Below are 21,171 nucleotides of genomic sequence, written 5' to 3'. Positions count from 1 at the left end.
GACAAGAAAGAATGACAAATAAAAGAAAACACAGAACTTAGCACAGGAACTGGCCCTTTGGCCCACCTGTCTGTGTGAACATGATATCCAAAACAATCTAAAACTCTACTAGCAATTGATAGATATCCCTCCATTCCCTTCATATTAATTTTTCTTAAATCCCACCACTACCCCAGGCAGCCCGTTCCAGGCACCTACCACTCTGTGTAAAACATTTGCTATGCACTTCACTCTTGAACTTCCTCCCCCTCACCTTAAACACGTGTCCACTAGTGTGATATCCTTTTAGCCTTGGGAAAAGATCCACCCTATCAATGCCTCTCTCAGGTCTCCTCTCAGCCTCATATCATTAAGCAAAAACAACTCAAGTTTGTCCAGCCTCTCCCCATAAATCATACCCTCTAAACCAGGCAACATTCTTTCCAAAGCTTCTGCATCCCTCCTGTAATGGGGCAACCAGAATCCCACGCAGCTTTCCAAGTACTGCCAAGCTGACGTTTTATATTGCTGCAACATGACTTCCCTCCTTTAATACTCAATGCCCTTCCCAATGAAACCAAGCATACCATATGCCTTATTTAGGACCCCATCTAGTCCCGTGGTCACTTTCAATGAGCTATAGATTTGAATTCCTTCCAGATCTTTTGCACCTTGATACTTTTAAGAATCCTGCCAATTACTGTATACCTTTGACCTTCCAAAGTTCGACACATGACACTTATCCAGAAAAAACTCCATCTGCCTTTCTCTTCCTATATATCGTGTTGCATTCCTTGATCATCCTCTACACTATCCACAACTCCACCAATCTTTATATCATCAACAAACTAACCCACCCAACTATTTTTTTATCTAAATCATTTACGTATGTCACAAACAGCAGAGATCCTAACATGGAACACCCATGGAAAACCACTGGTCACAGGCTTACAGCCTGAATAACATCCTTCCACCACTATCCTCTGTCTAATATGGGTTCATATTTCAAACTATCAAATCAGCATAGATCCCATGCATTGGCACCTTCTGAATCAGCCTATCCTGAGGGACCTTTTTACATGTCTTATTGAAGACTATGTACAACATCCACTGCCCTACTCTCCAATCACCTTTGTCACCTCCTCAGAAAACTCAAACTGGTAAGACATGACCTTCCCCTCACCAAGCCATGTTCACTCTCCCTATTTGATCATGACTTTCCAACTGTGCATCAATCCTAATCGTGAGTATTATTTCCAAAAGATTTCCTACCATTCACGTAAGGTTTACTAGCCTATAATTTCCCAGATTATTCCATTTTTTTTTTCAAATTGATCAAAAGTAAAATATTAGCAACTCTCCAGTCCTGTCCTGTTGCTAGAGAGGATGCAAATATCTTTAAGGCTTTAGCTATCTCATTGCTTGTCTCTTTAAATAGTTGGGATACATCCCATCAAGCCCGGGGAACTTTAATGTTCCTCAGAAGACACAAAGATTCTTTCTTGATCATAAAATGCCCTAACACACGAACATTGTCCACATTATATGCCATCACTCTTTATCTGATCGCTATCTGCACTGACCCAGTAGTAGAGCCCATCATTAGGTCCTCTTTGAGTGCAGCTGTAACACTCCCCCTGATAGCAGTGCTGCATCTCCGCCTCTTTACCTCCTTATATCCCATCTAAAGGAGCAAAACCCAGATACAATGAGCTGCCGATCCTGACCCTCTCGCAGCCATGGCCGCAGCATCATAATTCCCTGTAATCCAGACTCGGCCTTATCGACAATACTCCTTGCATTAAAAAATACATTTCAACCCTCAGTCTCATTGTGACCATTCACCAGTCCCTTCCTTTCAGATTTGCCTGTGGTAGCATTTGCCATCCCCACAACTCATTCACTTGCTGCCCATCCTTACCCCCACAACTCTAGCTTAAGCCCTTCCAAATAGCATTAGCAGACCTGCCTGCCAGGATATTGATCTATTTCCAGTTCGGGTGTAACCCGTCTCTCTTGTATAGGTCCCACCTTGCTTGGAAGAGAGTTCTATGATCTGAACACCTCAATCCCTCCCTCTTGCACCAGTTCCTTAGTCATGCATTAAACTGCACTATTGTTTCTTGCCTCACTTGAAAACAACCCTTGGAAGTTTTCCTTTTTTTAATTGCTATCTAGGTCACTGGACTCATTTTGCAGATCCACCCTTCTACTTACGCCATTGATACCAATTTAGACCATGACTTCTGGCTGTTTTTTGTCCCCTCTCAGAATGTCTGAGATAAATTATTGGTGGGTGAAATTGAATGAATGGGGTGAAAAGACAATGTTAAGATCATACCTAATAGTCACATTGCACACAAGAATAAGGAAAATAAGGATCAAAAATGCAAAGTAAATTATGTAAATTAAAGGAGATGTTTTAGAAGCAAGTTAACATCCTCATCAACTTCATCAGAATGGAGACCATTTTTCAGTATAGTCCAAATTGTACTTATGTCAATATTATTGTATCTGCAAGGATTTATTCTTAATTTGATTTTTTGTCTTCTGTTTTTTATCTGCTGAAAGCAGCGAGGAACATTTTTGGGACGTTACTGCACTGGGCTCTCTCTCCTCGCTTGCCTGCCCCCCACCCCCCCACCCCCCATCCACCTCAGTGCCATTATCATCAATTTCTCTTTCCCATCCCATTGATTTGGTCGGTTGTCCTTTTGCAAAAGATCATAAAACTTGCCATGGGTTACCCACAAACCCTTCCTGCCCCATCCTGCGATGATATTATGTTTCCTACACACCAGTCACTCCAATAACTGTAACCTTGGTCTCCCAATTCAACTTCTGGCTGTTTTGTATCTTATTGGAATTTCACGTGACTAAAACAGGATGTGTTAAAATATTTTTAATATGTTCAACATTGAAATTTTCTGACTTTTTTCTATCTCTCTTCATCTGTGATACCTCTCTGCCTGTAATCTCTCTCCCACTTCTGCAAGTATACAGGAAAAGCAAAGATGTTGAAAACAACTGGTAAGTTAATAGCTGTCCTAGACTAACTGTCCTGGTTATAGAAATGCTCATGTTACTTTTAAATTTGGAGCATTGAGTGTTGTGAGTAATGTTGTGAATGGCTTCTCTTGCAAACACCATTGGGTGATTAGCTTAGAGCTGTAGAAACCTTTGAATTGCAATTATCAGAACGGCGCATGCTCTGCTTCTAAGATGAAATTCAAAGGAACGTCTTTTTGTCTAATTTTTCATTTGTGTCTCATTGTTAAATCCAAATATTGACTTCAGTGAAGGACCACATCAGAAAAGTATTACCTGTAGTAGCGAAGGTCAAGAGCTCTGCTTGCAAAAATAAAAATTTGCCCACGATTAATGAGAGGATTTTGAAAAACAGAGTGATGAGAAATAATGTGAGCCTTTTAAAGGTAGTTAACATAAAATAAGGAAACGGCAGGCAAGTTAAATTACTACTTAATATCCATATTTATAATAACAGGAGAGTTTCTGGATATTAGAAAGAAATTAATGTAGTATCAGGGAGAGTAATTCTCAAAAATTAATAACCAAATAACAATTACACCACAGAAACAGACCCATTCAGCCCTTCTAGTCTAATCCAAACATCTCCCACCTAGTCCCATTGACCCGCACCCAGCCATAATCCTCCACATCTCTTTCGCCTATATACCTATCCAACTTTTCTTTAAATATTAAAATCAAACCCGCATTGACCATTTTGGCCGGAAGCTCATTCCACACTGAGAGAAATGTCCCCTCATGTTTCCTCTAAACTTTTCCTCCTTCAGTCTCAATCCATATCCTCTTGTTTCAATCTTCCCCACTCTCAATGTAAGCAAAATAAAATTTAGTGATTATTTCCAACCAATAGTTTTAAAGGAAGTAAATGAGAAAATTACATATGGGAGGGATAATAATAGGAGGGTCTTCTCAGATACCCTGGTAGTTACCTCTGTAACTGCTGGTACTTTTGACCTTTACTAATGAGTAGTCCTTTGAATTACCTGTGGTTGGCCACTGTTCCAACTCGGCTTGTTCCATTCAACCAAGGGATCTCTCTGAACTCCCCAAGTGAAAGGCCTTGCACAAGCTAGACCAAGAGTCAAAAATCATTGATTATTGCCTGAACTAGGACTGTGAATTTGATTGGCATAAGGGAATTGAATGTAATTTAAGTTATATTCAAGTCTGATGATCTTTACACTTGGGGGACATTGGATTGCTGTAGATATTTAAGTGGTTTTCCAAAAGACATTTGGCAGTGGTACTCCAAGGACTTCAGTTCATGTTTATGGAACTAAAAGGGAATTATTGACCTGAAGCTGGAAATTGACTAAATGATGGAAAACAGAAAGTAGGAATAACAATCAAGAACTCAAATACGCAATCACTGAGTCTTGCGGGATTTCTCTGGGAACTTCATTTATTTACCATATTTATTAATGATGATGAGATAAAAAGCTATATTCTAAATTTGCTACTGACAAAAATGTGACATTCTACATTTTGTAAATTGATACATGAAATAAGACAGAGCTAAATAATAAATGCAATGAATTGGCAAAATTGCAGCAAATGGATGCCATCATAGTCTAATAGCTATATTAAGTAATTAGAACAGGTAATTTTCTAAATGGTGAAAAATCCAGTGAGAGTGAAGGTCCATAGAGACTTGGTAGAATGTTGCAGGGTGGAGGCCATGCACATAGTTCATTAAAATATCATACACACATACAGAGAATAAGCAAATGAGCTGGTGAGATACTGGCCTTTTATCTCTTGAGAACTGGAGTTCCAGACATCAGGATGCATCAATTACTTTCCATTATTTTCTTGGAGGAACATTGAGCATGGAGAAGATGTATCATAAGATGCTAGATTTATACTTGAAATGCAAGGATTAAATTATAAAAAGGAATTAAAGAAATTACAATTGCATTCTCTGGAGCTTAGATCTTATTTTGTCTTCAAGATATTAAGGGGAACTGATGTCATGAATGGAGCAAAACCTTTTCTGTTGGTTGGAGATAGGACTAACTAGCCATATATTAGAGTCAGGCATTTCAATAAAGGTTATGCAAAATGCAAAGGGTTATGGAAGTTGGAATGCTCTTGCACAAATAGCAAAATGTGAGAGTTGTTAATTTGAAATGTTATTAATATAATACATTTTTACAAAGCAAAGGGTTAATATTAAGTTATGATCTGCCAAAACCTGATTGAATAGCAGAACTGGCTCAAAGGCTTGAGGAATATAGTTAGATCTACCAAAATCTCATGAAATCAAAGGGTTAAATGGCACGTTTCTGTCTTCTGAGAGTGAATTTTGCTTAAAATGAGAATGATTATTATTTGACCAATCAATGCAGACCAAAACTGAAGTTATAATTTACCCTATTAAAACACCTGCTTCATTTCTTTTAAAAGAAAATACGGTCTCACTCTCTCCTTATTTATTGTCAATATTTCTTTTTGCAAATGTTAGTCTCCATTTTTTTGGTGGGTGGTCAATTTTGAAGTTTCACTTTTATTTAAACCAAAAAAATCTGTCCCAAGATAAACATCTGGTTTTAGGTCATATGGACAAATATGTTCTTTTTCAATTAATTTTCATAGGTTCCTCACTTGATAATTGCAATATCAATGGAATTACCAGATGAGTTAAATGCTATACACCATTTCTCTGGGAGATACCAGGGACCGCATTAGAATGTAACACAAACACCCCCTGGCAAAAAGTGTGATTCAAAAGAAGTTGGTATGAGGCAATGCCGCATTTTCTCTACCCTGTCCCATTCTTTTGGACATGAGACTTCGCAAAATCTAGTAGATCCTTCTGTATTGTCATGAGCTTTTTGACAACTGGTCCACTTATGGTCATTAATATATGAAATAATGTTTCCATCCCTATGTCAAGCTCCTGTCACTTTGAAAACCTTAATTTGGTTCCTAAATCCACTTCATCTTAATTGCTCACTTGCCAAAGAGTTTTCCATTAGTGACATATTGTTAAAAGCAAGGCATTATTTACAGCAAATATACGGAAAATGCATTCACTCCTATTAAATTACAAGGAAAATTGTCATGTATTGATAATATTTCTTGATTTGTCTCTTCCTTTTATGCTGTCTCATTTCACATTCTGTAATGGTAAGAATCGAATGGATTGAAGTGCAAAAAAAGCATTTCCTTCTGGGCAGGTATGAAGAAACTGTTTTTATTCTTTCTTCAATAAGTAATGGTTGTATTCCTTCCTTTTATCTCCTCTTCTCTCGCTGGTGAACAAGTTCGTCAGCATTCTTGGGCTTCCTTTGCTTCACTCTATTCCTTCAGCTCTCCTTCTCCAGGTAAATGGTCTCGTTGGATGCAAGCGATTAATTTGGTTGAAACAGAAAGTTTTACTTTGCTTAATATTGTTCAGTATAAATGCTTCCACAGCTTTTCCAACTGAAAATGTTGTCTTGCTTAGAGTGGGTGTGGTGTTGCACAATTTAGTAATGCGACCGACTTTGATAACTTAACACTGAAAGAGGTTCTCATCCTCATTCTGGATAAACAGAGAACATTCTTTTCAGTTACTTTTAATTACTTTTTAGTTCCCAACCCTGCACGAGGAATCCATTGATGACCTGCTGATGAATGTGGATCAGTTGGGATTGAAGCTCGTTAGTGTAAGCTAGAGTTCTGTCATCGCCTCCTCTCTGATTTGATAAACAGTAAAATGTTGTACTTGTACAGCACCATGCCACTTGTTGCCAAGAGACGCAAGAGTAGAAATTGCATGTTATAGCAATTGCATGTTGTATTTCAATATTTGTCTTTACCAAATCAATTTTATATTGCCTGATATTGCAAGAAATTAAGGAGAACGTTTTATCCCCAATAACTTTTAAAGAATTATTACTGAAAATGATTATTAATCATTTAATTCAGTGTTCTATTCCTGTTAGAATGCCAATAGAGGAATGCCAGCTTCAAATAGTAATGTGGGATTTGAGCCAGAAACAATGGAATAATTTGATGGAACCACCAATCACACCCTTGTCCAAACTCTGTGGCTCATTTTCATTCAGATACTGGAGTGAAATCACACAGAGCAGTTCACCACCCCCCCCCCTCCCCGCCCCCCCCCCCCCCGCCCGCCCAAGCTTTCTGACCTAGAGGCTTACAAAGAGATTCGTCTTAACAGAGTTGGGGTCATAAAACATTATTGACATGCAAACATTAAAATCTGTGTATTTTTTTCCATCGGCAATTTCCACCAACATTTCATGGAAATCATAGAAGCGTTTATTGAAAAGTAAAAACAAGCAGGTTCACAGAAAGTGCAGAACTTAAAGCATATATTCTTGTGCATTATAATGAAATTCAAATTGCTTGGGTAAGAAAATTGCAATTAAAGAAATTTATGAAAGGTAAAGTCACACTATGTAAGTGCATTCAAAGAACTCAAAATAAAATGATGGTCTCAATGAGGGTGACTTTAAAAAAAATCACAATAACAGACATATGTCTATGAATTTAGGCATACTATTTATCTATTTAGGCTTGGCCTAATTTAGGAGGGTCTCATTCCTTGATTTTTTATTATAGGGGAGGGTATTGGACCTTAGCGAAGTCAGGAACTTCAGCAGAGGTTTTTCTGAATTGGTACAAAGGTTTGAGGAGATGTAGTGCACTGTCGTACAGAAAAGCAGGCACAAAACTTTAAAGACTGGTCAATAGGCTTTATTCCACTTAAAGTCCCTGCTGCAGTTAGCTGTAGCTCCGAGTGACTGACCTCGAGGGGCCGGATGTGGCTTATATCCCTGGGGATGATTGGCAGCTGACCAGGTGTTGTCTTGTCCTCCAGCGTTCTTCCTGCAGGTACGCAGGTCGCCCCCTGCAGTAGGCTGTTGGTGTACCACCACATTCACCCCTTCTTTAAAATTGTCCTGAGAGAGGAGATTACATCCAATATTCTGCAAGCCCCAAACATATGTATATATTTACAAATTTAGATGGTCCGGTGGCTGTCGGAGTCTCTGTGACCATTGCAGGGTCGGCTCCTGGTCAAGGTCGGCAAGGGAAAGTGGAGGCTAGTCGGGGTGGGGGGGGGGGCTGGGGCGGGGGCAGGAGTGGCTGGTGTGGTGCAGCACAGTGGGGCGGCCGGAGTTGGAGCATGTGTGAGGCGTTGTCAAAACTTTTCTAATTCTCACTTCTTAATCATTCTAATTTTAATCACTCTGCTGTTGGCATCCATGCATTCAGCTGCCTTGTCTCTAACCCTTGGAAACCTTTCTCCAAGCTGTACTACCACCGTGTCTTTTCTTCCAGCTCATCAGAAACAGTCAAATTACCCGACCTTTAGATCCAACCCGACATCTCTATTATATTGTCCACTCATCTGAAAGTTTTGTCAACAATTATTTATACCTATATTAGAGCCTCCTATTCTGTTTCCTGGCTGGTAACCCATCACTTCTGATACTTTTCAGAACCTCCCTCAAAATTTATGTTATCTCTCCCTATGATGCGAACTCCAAACTTCAGGATATAGTTCTCTAATTTTATATCCACTGACGTGGATTTTACTTCAGTTGCCCACATCTGAAGAGCTGCTGTAACATATTTGAAAGATACTGAAGGCATGAGAGGTATTGTACAAAAAAGGAATTGTCAGTCTATGTGAATCAAAACTCTTCACCTTTGATTTCTGAAATGTGTTCCTTTCCTTTCTGCCTTCCAAACATTGTTTACAACTCTATTTTTTTTTACTGTGCCTTGGGTAGCGATTTATCAATAAACGACACACATCACTTTAAATGTAATCTTGCTGAATCCTTAGATATCTATATTGAAGTTGTTCCATTAACATACTGGGGATAAATGTATAACTATACCTTCCCCCTACACCCCACCCATAGGCACAAGAGGGCCGGGGAATGTAAGGGTTAATTTGGAAGTCCCAACTCCAGTCAATCACTTTAACCACTTGTTGTTTTGAGACATCTGAATATTCATTTCTGGTTCAGATAAAATGTAGATTAATAGATAAGTGAATTAATTCAAATAAGGATCTGTTCACATTTCGGCTGCATCTTGATTTTTATATGGGTTAAACTTTGGGAAACTTGGCCGTCTGTAGAGATGGGCGAATGTGGTGATATAACCACAACACAGGCTGCACTCCTACCAGCCTACTGCAGGGGAAACCACTGTACCTGCAGGTAGGCAACCTGGGAGGCTGGCCCCACCTGGCCGGCTGTCAATCACTGGCCTGCATATAGACTAGAGCCAGCCCCTCCTGGGGTCAGTCAGACATGTGGAGCCAGCAAAGGACAGTCAGGCACACGTGGAGCCAGCAAAGATATTAAGAGTTTGAGCTGATTATAGCCTATATACAGTCTTCTCGTGTTTGCTTGCTGCACCACAGTGAAGTAGGTTAGCGTTCTATAAAGGGCAGCCAGAGGCGTACGGTTGTTTCTTCATGCCTCTGATTGGCTGAACCCAAATCTAATTCAGTTCACTCTCCTGGCCAGTTCTCATTCCATGACTGCGTTACACCTACTCACAGCCTCGACCATCCCACGGTGCTTCCCAGGTGCCCTCAGCTTTCCCTTGCTCCATCCAGATGTTGCTGGGTTTCCCATTGGCAGCTGGTTCCTGCTAAGATGATTGAATCCCTGGTGAAAAATGGAAACAGGATAATAACGGTGTGCTCTGGGATTAGGTTCCCCAGGACCTTTGCTCTATCAGTTGGTACTGTTCCTCCTCTGTTCCATTTAATTGCAGAAATCATCTCCTCTTCATACCTCTTAGTGAAATAAGGATGTCTCTGGGTGGAGTCCTGGAGCTTAGCAAACTTAACATGGTTGTGTCTTGATTAAAGATCCAGGTGGAATTGGAAAGCTACACACCATAAAAGTGACCCTGACTTTCTGGAAAGGAATTTATGAAGATGGTATTAAATAAAAACAAATAGTTGTCTTACACTGGGGTCAGATTGTGCACCCTCTATTTGATTAAAATTTAAAATTTTCTAATGGAAAGACTGACTGCTAGCAAGATATTAATTTTTTTTGTCTCTCTTAGTTTTATTCCTGTAGATATGTTGAGCTGTCTGCATTAAAATAGCACCTCTCCCTGAAATTCTCCAAGTACATATTTTTTTTGGCAGGTGGGGGAAAGCAGGATATTTAGTAGGACATTTGGAATAAATGTACAACATGCCACTTTTTGGACTACATTGGATGCTTTGAGGAACCGGCAGCATTTGAACAAGTTTCCCTCTGTCAGGAAGAGAAGAGTAATGTGACTTGCTTACAGTTCAGGCAGCGGATGTACTTTCTGTGGGTTTAGAAAAGGGATTTTCCCCATTACCTTTTAGTCTTTACCCGACTAAAAAGTCGTAACTGTATTTTCCTTTGAACATTGCAAAGGACGATGTTAGTTAGGTTGCGCAAAGCATTAAGTGCTGGAAAAGTACTCAGCTCTCATTTGGATAGGTAGATTTTTCTGTGGTGTGGCCTTCTGTAAAACGGTTGATGGTGAACTTTCAGCTTGTCTTGTATCGCTTCCAGCATTTATTTCTATTGAAGTGCCCCATGGGAGGAAGTGAGTAAGTTACTTTTCTAGTCTCCATTTGACTGCATATAAAGAGATTTAGATTTCCCTTATTGCTATTATCCTCAACAGAACCTAATCACACTTATTCAGCAGAAAGGAATCAACAAATTTCTCTTTATGGCTCTCCTCTCCTGAGGGCACTAGATCATGTTGATCTCCAAACTCTGGAAAGCCCCATCATCATATTTCAGCCGAAACAGAACCATGGTGTTAGGAACACCACGTCCGAGCTTGATCCTCTCATCTCTTAACTTCCGTAAACAGACCGTATAATGATTCTTTTTTGCATGAGGGGAAAATGGCCGGTTGGAAAAGAGACAGCTGATGAACAATTCCCACTTCCACCAGTTCGAAAGTGAAAATCATCTCCACCTTTTTGCAACGGGATTTGGGATGAGGAGTTGCCTTTGATTTTTCTTTTCCTGAGCTGAATTATTACTTGCCCCTTTTAATCTCCAGTTTTCCCATCTATCTGTGCAAGTGAAAACACTGGTTCACCCAATAAGAAGATAACATTTAAAAGAAAATTGGCTTCATCTGCCTCATTTAGCATGACCCAATGTAATTCTGATATTCACCAATTTAAAGTAGGAAACATGATGCAGTTTGTGGACAGAAAATGTTTGAAGTCTGCTTTTGAAATGTTGGGCCTGAAGGCTAAGTTCTGTATACTGTAGTGACACTTAGAAGACTGTACAGACCACATGTATAATGTCTCATCCAAAACTATGTACAGGAGTGAAACATATTTTTCCTTTAGGGATGGAGTGTTATCCACAATGTCATAAATGACATTTATTTTAGTTTTATACAATAAAATCTGCACTATCTGCCAGTATGGTGATCACAGAAGCCAGAAATGCTAATTTTCTGGTTGCTTCGACTTACACTTGAATTAAAAGACACAAGACAGTGCAAAATATAAAGTAATTTGAAAAACAAATCAGTATTCTAGTCTTTAATTTTGTGAGGTTCTCTTTAATCAAGTGTTTCCTGTAACTTTAATTCCTGTAATTTTAATTTGAACCCCGGTTGTTGGCGCTGTAACAGTACCGCACTAACCGCGCTGTTGTCATAATTAACCCCTCCCCCAAGTTTAAAGATAAAGCCTTACTAATATATTTAATAAAAATAAAACCTCTCACTAGGCAGGGATAGGGAGAGACACTTCAGGAGAATTGCCCCACCGGCGAGCGGCATCAGCCGGTTCTTCATCATGGACGCCTCCTTTTCATTCCAATGCAACTTTAATCAAACAGCTGGTGCAGGCAGCTCCCATCTTCACCAAGGCAACCCAGCTCACCTCCACACAAGTGTCCTGGTCAGGCCCTCAGTGCACTTTCCTCGTGCTGACAACCCGGCTCACCTCCACGCAAGGTCAGCAGTGCAAACCTGCGTGGGCTAACAAAGGGCCAATGCTCCTCTGTGGGGTCCATCAGCCCAGTCTTATACATTCAAATTATTATTTTTATTTATTTCCTCAAAATTTTTTTGCTGCTTGTTTGAGTTTTTGGTTGATTGAATTCTGGATAATGGGGATTTCACCTGGGTGTCATATAGCATGAAGATGTTGCCTCAATTCAGGATTCATTCCTGGTCTCTAGTGTTGTCTGTGTGGAGCCATGCAACCACATGGATTTTCTCCAAAAGTTCAAGCATCCTGTCATATCTGAAATTGTATAGTCTGTAAATTGTCTCCAGTGTGCAGGTGAGTGATAGAATAAGGGGGAGTGGAGGCTTGATGGAGGCATGTAAAATGGGATTGGAGTACATGGGCAGACACTGTGATTGAAATAAAACGCAATGCTGGAGAAACTGTTGGAATAATTCAAGCAGTTGGAGTACACGGGTGTTTGATTTTGAAAATTTGATGTGCTTGAGGGCTTTTTTCATGTGTTATATTGTTTTACAACTCAATTTTTCACATGGCGAATAACACAGCTTTCCCATCAAGGTGAAGCATATATGCCCAGATTGTTAGAGGTCCCCCTTAACAAAGTTGAGTGTGATTATATTTATGTGAAGGGTTAAATAACATGCTAAACAGACAAAGTAGGTTTTCCTCTTCTATGTCCTGAATAAGGTTATTGTTTCCTTTGGCTAATAGCTATATAAGAAGCTATCTCCTGCTTCATTGCCAATCATATTTGATCTGAGGGATGTATAAATGGCTCTCAACAAAATTCAGTCTCTGAGGAAGACCTCTAACTTCAACAATGTTTGATTAAAAGTGAAAAGAATCTTGTTAATATTGGAAACATTACTTTTTATTTATTATTCATGTTTAAAATTGTTGATGTAGTGAACTGTCTGTGAAGTATTAATAAAAATAAACAAAGTAGAGACATTTAGCTTTGATCTTAAGCTTAACTGGATATGAATGTATGGAGTTGAATAAATCTAGCATTCAATGCCCTTTTAGTGTTTTCAATCAAAGAGAAATTTTCCCTCCACAGGTGTCCCTGTTTTTCCTTTAGGCTAGCCAAATGAATATTGCTTATTGCCTTAATGGGGAAAGGCAGTGGCTCCTTGAGTCAATTTGCTGAATTATCTGATGTTCATTGGTGACCAAGTGGAGAATAAAATTAACCACAGCTCCTATTCCTAGTGCAGGTGTCCCTTATTGGAAAGTGAAAGTCCTTGGATGTTAGAGGATGGTGCATCTGGGTGTAGTTCGGGATTTGATTTGGCACTGCACAGCTTTCCATGTTGGCTGATGCAGGAATAATGGCTAATTGCCAATGGCACTGCAAGTGTCTGAAAGTTAATAGAAGTGCCCCAGCATGCATGATTTTAAGAGGTGAAGAGAAAATGGCAGAAATTTATGTTTGGAAATGAGGATAGATTTTCAATTTTATTGCATTTTATTCAGATGCACTTCACTTTTTTTTAAATCATTTTTCACAGTGAAGAAATCCCTAGGGATGATTGATGTAAACAGTGGAGCCTTGTCGAGGGCAAACAGCTATGGAGATGATCTCGACTTCATTGAGGGAGAGCCACCACTCGCCCCTGTCACACATGTTTCGCAGTAAGTCAGTACATGCGCTAACTTGGTGGACATCACATGGTTCTGGGGAAGATCTTGGCAGTTGGCTCAGTCAACTGTAAGGAATAGACACTAAATTTCCTGGAATGACTCAACAGTGATGTTGTTTTCAGTCTATGGTATAGCAGAACCTAGAAACTAGTAGGATTGAGTCACTATAACTTTACAATAATTAGAATGTTCAAAATTTTTACCATAATGAGTCACAGGTGGATTGAAACTCTTCACCATTTGGCAGTATCGCATGGACTTCAGAAGCAACTCAGAATATGGTGGAACTGTAGTGTTTTCTGTGTTCTGAAATACATGAGATTATCATGTAATTTGAGGTACGCAGGTAAGTTTGAGATGTTTCATAAAATAGTTGAAACACTACCTTCCTGATCCTTCCTCCCAGGAACTCTACATTCCAGGAAAATGGGATAAATAAGGTGCAACTAAAAGGAAATTTGAGTGGGTCCACATAACCGAAATGAACCATTCCCTGCTTTTCATTTGTTAATTTGTACATCTTTGAAAATCCTTTACAGATGAATGCACTCTCTGCCCAAATTCTTTACACAAGCTGCACTGAACAATCTGATGTACATGAGCAGGAACCCAAGAAAGTGTACTCTTTGTGTTGTGTACTACATCTCCTCATGGATTGAGCAGTATTGGGTATCGCTAAACTTAACACTCTCAGCAGAAAGCTAATTGAATTCTATTTTGAATTCTATTGACTACATTTGGAGTATACAATGTATTCTGTATGGTCTGATCAGATTCTACTCTAGTGGACAAAATAAAATCACCCTCTGGCAGTCTCTATCAAGCTTGAATCAATTCGATGTTCCCTATTATCTGTTATTTATTTGTTGTTTATTATTAACAACAATCCTGTGGCTCTGTGATGATTTTTAATGCAGAAGCATCACGCTGGGCCTGAGCTGAAATCAAAGCTATCAGTGCAGATGGGAAGTTTGGACACTGGCAATAGTGGAATTTTAAATCATCTTATTTTTGTATATTCGTCAAACTTAATGAACATAATCCTCTAAGGTCTGGTCCAAGGGTCAATTTTGCATTAGAAAAGTGTGGGGAAATCTGAGCAAGATGTTTTATCTGGTGGGACACCATGGCCTCTCCTTCAGTCCTTCACTTTGGTTCTTGGCAAGAGCATGACCACAGATCAACCACAAATGTGTTTTACTGCTTTCAACTGAAATTTAGAATGTGAACTTTCCATTCCAAGCTTAAATTAAAGGGCTGGAGTGTTCTCTAGAATAGTCGAAATAACTATTTTTCCTTGTTGTCAATGCTTGTTTTCTCTCTCTCACTCACTCACACACACAGCCATGGCTCCTTGCATCTTCTATCCAGGTCTGCAACCTTTTATTGTCATACAGCTAGGCTGTTGCTGGAGCTGGTTCAGGCGTCATCAGGTCTGTGGTGAGTGTTGCATTAATGTGGAAAGCTAGCTTCAAGCTGAACTTTCTCCCTGAAACTTTTCTGAATTTCATATTCATTTGACAATTAATTGATTCCAGGAGCAAAAGATTAAGTGATGTATTGAGTTTCCAAACATTTTCCCTTTGTAAGAAAATGGCCAGAATGTTACCAGTGACACATAACCTAGTATGGGTCTTTCACATACGAATTGGATTATTTTATTAATGCAGCACTTCAACGTTCAAAGAGGGGAATACAAGACTCCTGTAACTTTATCAGGGTATTGATGAGCAATTAGAACATTAAACAAAGTATCAAACAATCTGCCATTGAACATAGGAGCAAGGAAAATGGAGAATTGTGTTTAAGAGACTGGTGGTTTGAGTATCATAAGTTAGTGTAATGTTTCATTATTTCTGATGGCCATTCATCTGAAAAGTAGAGAATGGCTATGTATCAAATTGTGACTGATAAATGACCAAACATCTTATTAGAGCAGTCTTTAAAATTTGGGTTGTGGTTCTACTTCACTTGATGAGATGGGAGGCAATGAACTTTTCCCTCTTGACTCTTGTACGAAAATACAGCTTCCATCAGCTTGCCATGCAAAATCACTGCCACAGCATTAAAAAAATCACATCACAGCTGTGTTTGAGTGAGGATAATGGCCACTCATTTCCAAAGAATGGCAACAGATTGAAAGACAAAGGAAAAAATTATGGTGCATGAGAAAAAAAAAATTGTGTGGTTAGACTGTAAAATAATATGGCAAACATCATCAAGTGATTGATGGGACTCAACTTTATTTAAGAAGGAATGAATTAAAAGGTGCAAAGACAGAATATAAGATCTTTGTTGAAGAGCAAAATTGTGTTATATGTTGAACAATAACATCAGCCTTGAAAAGGTTCCTTCTGTGCAATAATTTCTACAAAAAAAACCTTTAATAATTGTGAGCCTAGGTTATAATTGTGGATCTATAGGAGAGAAAAAAAAATTCCTTCTACAAAACACATAGTCTTTTATGAATCCCATAGCTCCCATTGTCGGTCTATGTGGGCCCAATTTCAATATGTAGCCCACATCCAGCATCCCCTGAAAATGCTCCTCACTTTTTTTATTGGCATGATAACATACGACGTTAGTTCACTGTCAATTCAATTCACTTGATGCCTCCACTGTCTCTAAGCTGTCAAAGTATTGGATTGATAAACAATTATGCAAGATTGTTGTTCTGGCACCACCAGCCAGATTTTCAATCTCCATCTTGTAGTCTGACCTATTATTTCCAGTTACTTGACAAAAAACTCTGGTGTCAGCAGTGAATTTGTAGAGTGGGTTGGAGCTGAATTTGGCTATGCAATCATGGGTGTTCAAGGAATGGCGGAGGGGCCTTATAAGGGCGTGACCCTCTGTTGATGGGCAGAAAGGAAGAGGTGATGCTGCTGGTCATCACTGATTGTGGTCTGCAATGAGAAAGTCATGGATCCAACTGCAGAAGCTCCTGCAATGTTCTTAACTCTCTTAACAGTGCAATGAAAAAATGCACAAGAATTCTCACAAGAAGAAAGGAGCAAGAGAAAGACACCTCGCCCCTCGATCTTGCCCTTGTATTGTAATCATGGCTGACGAGGTCCAAGATTCTTCCACAGACCTTAATTCACTAATCTTTCAAAAATGTATCCAGTTTAACTTTAAATATCTCCTCTGTAGAAGAATCTCCAGAGGTTCACCATTACTTTTTAATTTTAGACATATATACAGCATGATAAGAGGTCATTTCAGGCCATGAATCCATGCTGCCCAATTTACACCAAATGAACCTACAGCCCCGGTATGTTTTGAACGGTGGGAGGAAGACCAGAGCCTCTGGGAAAAACCCATGCAGTCAGGGAGAGAACGTACAAACACCTTACAGACAGTGTGGGAATCTAACCCTGGTCCCGATTGCTGGCGCTTTAAAGGCATTGTGCTAACCACTCTGCCAACTGTGCTGCTCTACTGTGAGAAAAAAATTTCTGCATGGCTCACTTTTAAGTAAATGCTCCCGTTTTGTAAATGCATCCCTTTATTCAAGACTTTCCCATTACAGAAACATCTTAGCTTCTTTCTTGCCATCTTATGATCTTGTATCGTTCAAAGAAATCGTTCTTGATTCTTCAAAATTTCCTCGAATATAGGGTCCAATTGTATTCATTTATTATGTTCATGTGAGGATTGCTCCCTCATCCTTGGAACTAAGCAAGTGAATCTCTTCTGGATTTCCTCCTCATCCTTGGAACTAACCAAGTGAATCTCTTCTGGATTTCCTCCCTGGCTAATTTTGATAGTGGGTCTAAACTTTACACAATGGAAGTTGCATTGATTCAATTTGTCTTGAAGTTTGGAGTTCATATTGTACTTTCATATACAGTAGAAACAAATTCCAACAGAAGTTGGACCTGTTCATCTTGGGAGTCATAGGGCATTTGCAATAGAATTATAACTCAAAACGGTCAACCAGTTTACCTATCTCGGCTGCACCATTTCATCAGATGCAAGGATCGACAATGAGATAGACAACAGACTCGCCAAGGCAAATAGCGCCTTTGGAAGACTACACAAAAGAGTCTGGAAAAACAACCAACTGAAAAACCTCACAAAGATAAGCGTATACAGAGCCGTTGTCATACCCACACTCCTGTTCGGCTCCGAATCATGGGTCCTCTACCGGCACCACCTACGGCTCCTAGAACGCTTCCACCAGCGTTGTCTCCGCTCCATCCTCAACATCCATTGGAGCGCTCACACCCCTAACGTCGAGGTACTCGAGATGGCAGAGGTCGACAGCATCGAGTCCACGCTGCTGAAGATCCAGCTGCGCTGGATGGGTCACGTCTCCAGAATGGAGGACCATCGCCTTCCCAAGATCGTGTTATATGGCGAGCTCTCCACTGGCCACCGTGACAGAGGTGCACCAAAGAAAAGGTACAAGGACTGCCTAAAGAAATCTCTTGGTGCCTGCCACATTGACCACCGTCAGTGGGCTGATAACGCCTCAAACCGTGCATCTTGGCGCCTCACAGTTTGGCGGGCAGCAGCCTCCTTTGAAGAAGACCGCAGAGCCCACCTCACTGACAAAAGGCAAAGGAGGAAAAACCCAACACCCAACCCCAACCAACCAATTTTCCCTTGCAACCGCTGCAATCGTGTCTGCCTGTCCCGCATCAGACTGGTCAGCCACAAACGAGCCTGCAGCTGACGTGGACTTGTTACCCCCTCCATAAATCTTCGTCCGCGAAGCCAAGCCAAAGAAGAATGGCTTATATGTGTATTATTGCATTGATACTGGTTAAAAGTGAGATGTTGCTATGGGTTGAGGGAAATTGAAATGCTACCTACCATTTTACCATTAATTATACTGGACAACAAAGATTTTGGTTCCTAAACATTTTTGGGTATAATATGGATTTTAGGCAGCTGATCACAAAAATCATCTTAAAATCTTCCTATCACGCACTATTTTTTTTAGATGTAACCTATTTTTGTGATTTCCTGTCATTTTCTTTTTAAACATGCTTCAAGCATTCAAAACCAACATGCCATTGGAAATTTCATTTTCTGCATTTACACTTGGACTTCATCTTGGTGGAGTCAGTGACGAACACGGTGAAAGGTTTTACCAGGACATTATGACCATGGAAAAGCAGTGTAAGGGGAACTGGAATCCATCAATGCTGGCCGACTATTGTTGAACACTGACTCGAGAGGCATCAGATGCTGAGTACAAATGAAAAACATGTTTAGGTCAGTTGAATTAACACAATGTGTCAGTATTATTATGTGATTAAACATAACTGAAATCAATACAAGTTCATTCTTCTCCAACTTGCAAACCTTTTGGTGGGGTTGGGTGGGGGGGGGGGGGGGAGAAACTGTTATCCAGTGTTATCAGTTCCATTTCAGAGAGTTTTCATGAGTGACTGATGGAAGCAAAGTTCATCTTACCTGGAGTATTCCGTCAAAGGTTCACTCATCTTTGCATTTACTGTTCTCTTCCCAGCCCTAAATTTCCCTCACACCTGCTCAAGGATGCCCTTGAAGTTATTACTATCACAGCTGCTGGCCGTGCACATAAATGCTCCACTATAGGAGACCCAGCCCCTACTGGGTAACTTGTTTGTTAATGGAGCCACTACATTTCCATACTCCACGTTGTGAGTCAGAAAACTGGATGGCACTGCGTGGGAAAGGAAACATGTAAAGAAACAGCCCTGTTTCTCCCAAAAGAAATGCCTTTGATGTCAGTCTGAATCTATTCAGCTCCCGCCCAGAAGAATGAATCAATGGGAAACCACAGTGACTTGCCCCTTCTCTAAAAACAGAAGCAAAATATAGGAAGAAAATGATTGGAATAAAATGATCTTTTCAAAGGGGATTAGACACTATTTTTAACTTTAAGCCAGTCCATTTAAAATTAAAAATAAACTGACTCAGAAGCTATTTGAATGCAACCTTTAACTAGTAAAATGAGCTGTGAATTAGAACCATTTTGATAGGCAGCTTTTAACCAATACTTATGTTTAGTGATATTTTCCATGTTTGGACACTTGTAATGGTGGAATGTTAACAGTAGCATGTGGAACATTGCTTGTTCTGCAGAAAAATGCTGACAGATTTGTCTAAACTTAGGAGGAAAACATATTTAACACGCACGCACGCACGCACGCACGCACGCACGCACACACACACGCGCACCCACACACACACGCGCACCCACACACACAGAGCACGCACCCACACACACAGAGCACGCACGCACACCCACACAGCACCCACGCACGCACACCCACACAGCACCCACGCACGCACACCCACACAGCACCCACGCACGCACACACACACACACCCACACAGCACACACACACACACACACACACACACACACACACACACACACACACACACACACACACACACACACACACACACACACACACACACACACACCCACCCACCCACCCTAGAACCAATCGAAAATGCTGAAAGTTTTAAACTGAATGGAATTTAAAACATCTCTTTGGAGGCAAATTTAGTTGGCATGCGATCAGTCGATTTATTTGTGAAGAAAAGAATTCTTCACTCAAAAAAGTTGACATTCCTCATCAGGGAATCTGCAATCTTAACTTCAGAGGGAAAATTGAAGCAAGCTCATGCCCATCTATTTTGCCTTTAAAGAATCTTCAAAGAATATGCTTAAAAGACATTTAATTTTTAACAGTTGGATGCAATTTACCAGTAATGAAAGCTGATGACATCATGTCTATGACATGTATTCAATCCCAATTGACAAGCATCCGTTAAGAGCACATGCATATTCTAACCAAGCTAATGCAGCAGTAAAACCAATTGATGTTGATACAGCAGTTTGCAGTCAAAGCTTAATTCCATCCATTGTCCTTTTTTAAGATTGCTGAATGCTTGGTTTAATTTTTTTCTTGATGTTGAAGCTTTTTCTGTTCTGAGAACAATAAAGTCAATGAAAAATGCTTCATGAATTTACTTTTAGAAATTAAAACATTAGTTCCACAAATGGATCTGTTCACTGCTCCAGGCAAACAAATTCTGAACCTGTTTTCTCCTCTAATCCCAAAGCACATTGTCTTAACTTTATTAATAATATAATACTGGAGTGTTCCTCTACAAATAATGTTTTTGTAATTGTTCAGTGTCAAAGCAGCATTCTGTGAAATTCTGGCCAAGTTTCCATTTTATTTTCAAAGTGCAAGAGTTTTGAATCTGATGTGAAAGTAGATCTATAAAATCTTGCAGATGGATTGTGATTTACAAAACCTCCTCTGCCATGAAATATCTCTTCCTTATTACACTCATTACTTCTCATTGACTTATGGAAAGACTCACCATCTCTTACATTGAGATGGCAGGCAGAGTGTGCTAGGAAATGGAACTTTCCTCATTTGACTGGTCTAGCTAACTGGCCCAAACAGGACATGAAACACAAGTGATATGGTTGAATTTCAATGTCCATAATATGACTAAGCATGAGGAAATATATAGGGACTTGATATGTTGTCCAC

General features: G+C 39.9%; 1 protein-coding gene across 4 annotated transcripts in view; it reads left to right on the top strand.

The window, feature by feature from the left end:
- LOC138742330 (potassium voltage-gated channel subfamily KQT member 1) overlaps positions 1 to 21,171 on the top strand; it is an 844,658-nt gene that overhangs the window by 260,925 nt on the left and 562,562 nt on the right. For 3 of the 4 annotated variants that reach the window (XM_069896604.1, XM_069896614.1, XM_069896626.1), the window contains 3 exons: positions 2,983 to 3,009; positions 6,294 to 6,353; positions 13,522 to 13,645. In XM_069896604.1, coding sequence (XP_069752705.1) covers positions 2,983 to 3,009; positions 6,294 to 6,353; positions 13,522 to 13,645 — 211 coding nt within the window. The remainder of the gene's footprint in view (positions 1 to 2,982; positions 3,010 to 6,293; positions 6,354 to 13,521; positions 13,646 to 21,171) is intronic. The other variant, XM_069896622.1, reaches the window with a different exon arrangement.

The sequence above is a fragment of the Narcine bancroftii genome, chromosome 1 (assembly GCF_036971445.1).
Source record: "Narcine bancroftii isolate sNarBan1 chromosome 1, sNarBan1.hap1, whole genome shotgun sequence".
Taxonomy (NCBI): domain Eukaryota; kingdom Metazoa; phylum Chordata; class Chondrichthyes; order Torpediniformes; family Narcinidae; genus Narcine; species Narcine bancroftii.
Note: the sequence above shows the minus strand (reverse complement) of the source record. Positions and strands in the feature narration are given on the sequence as shown.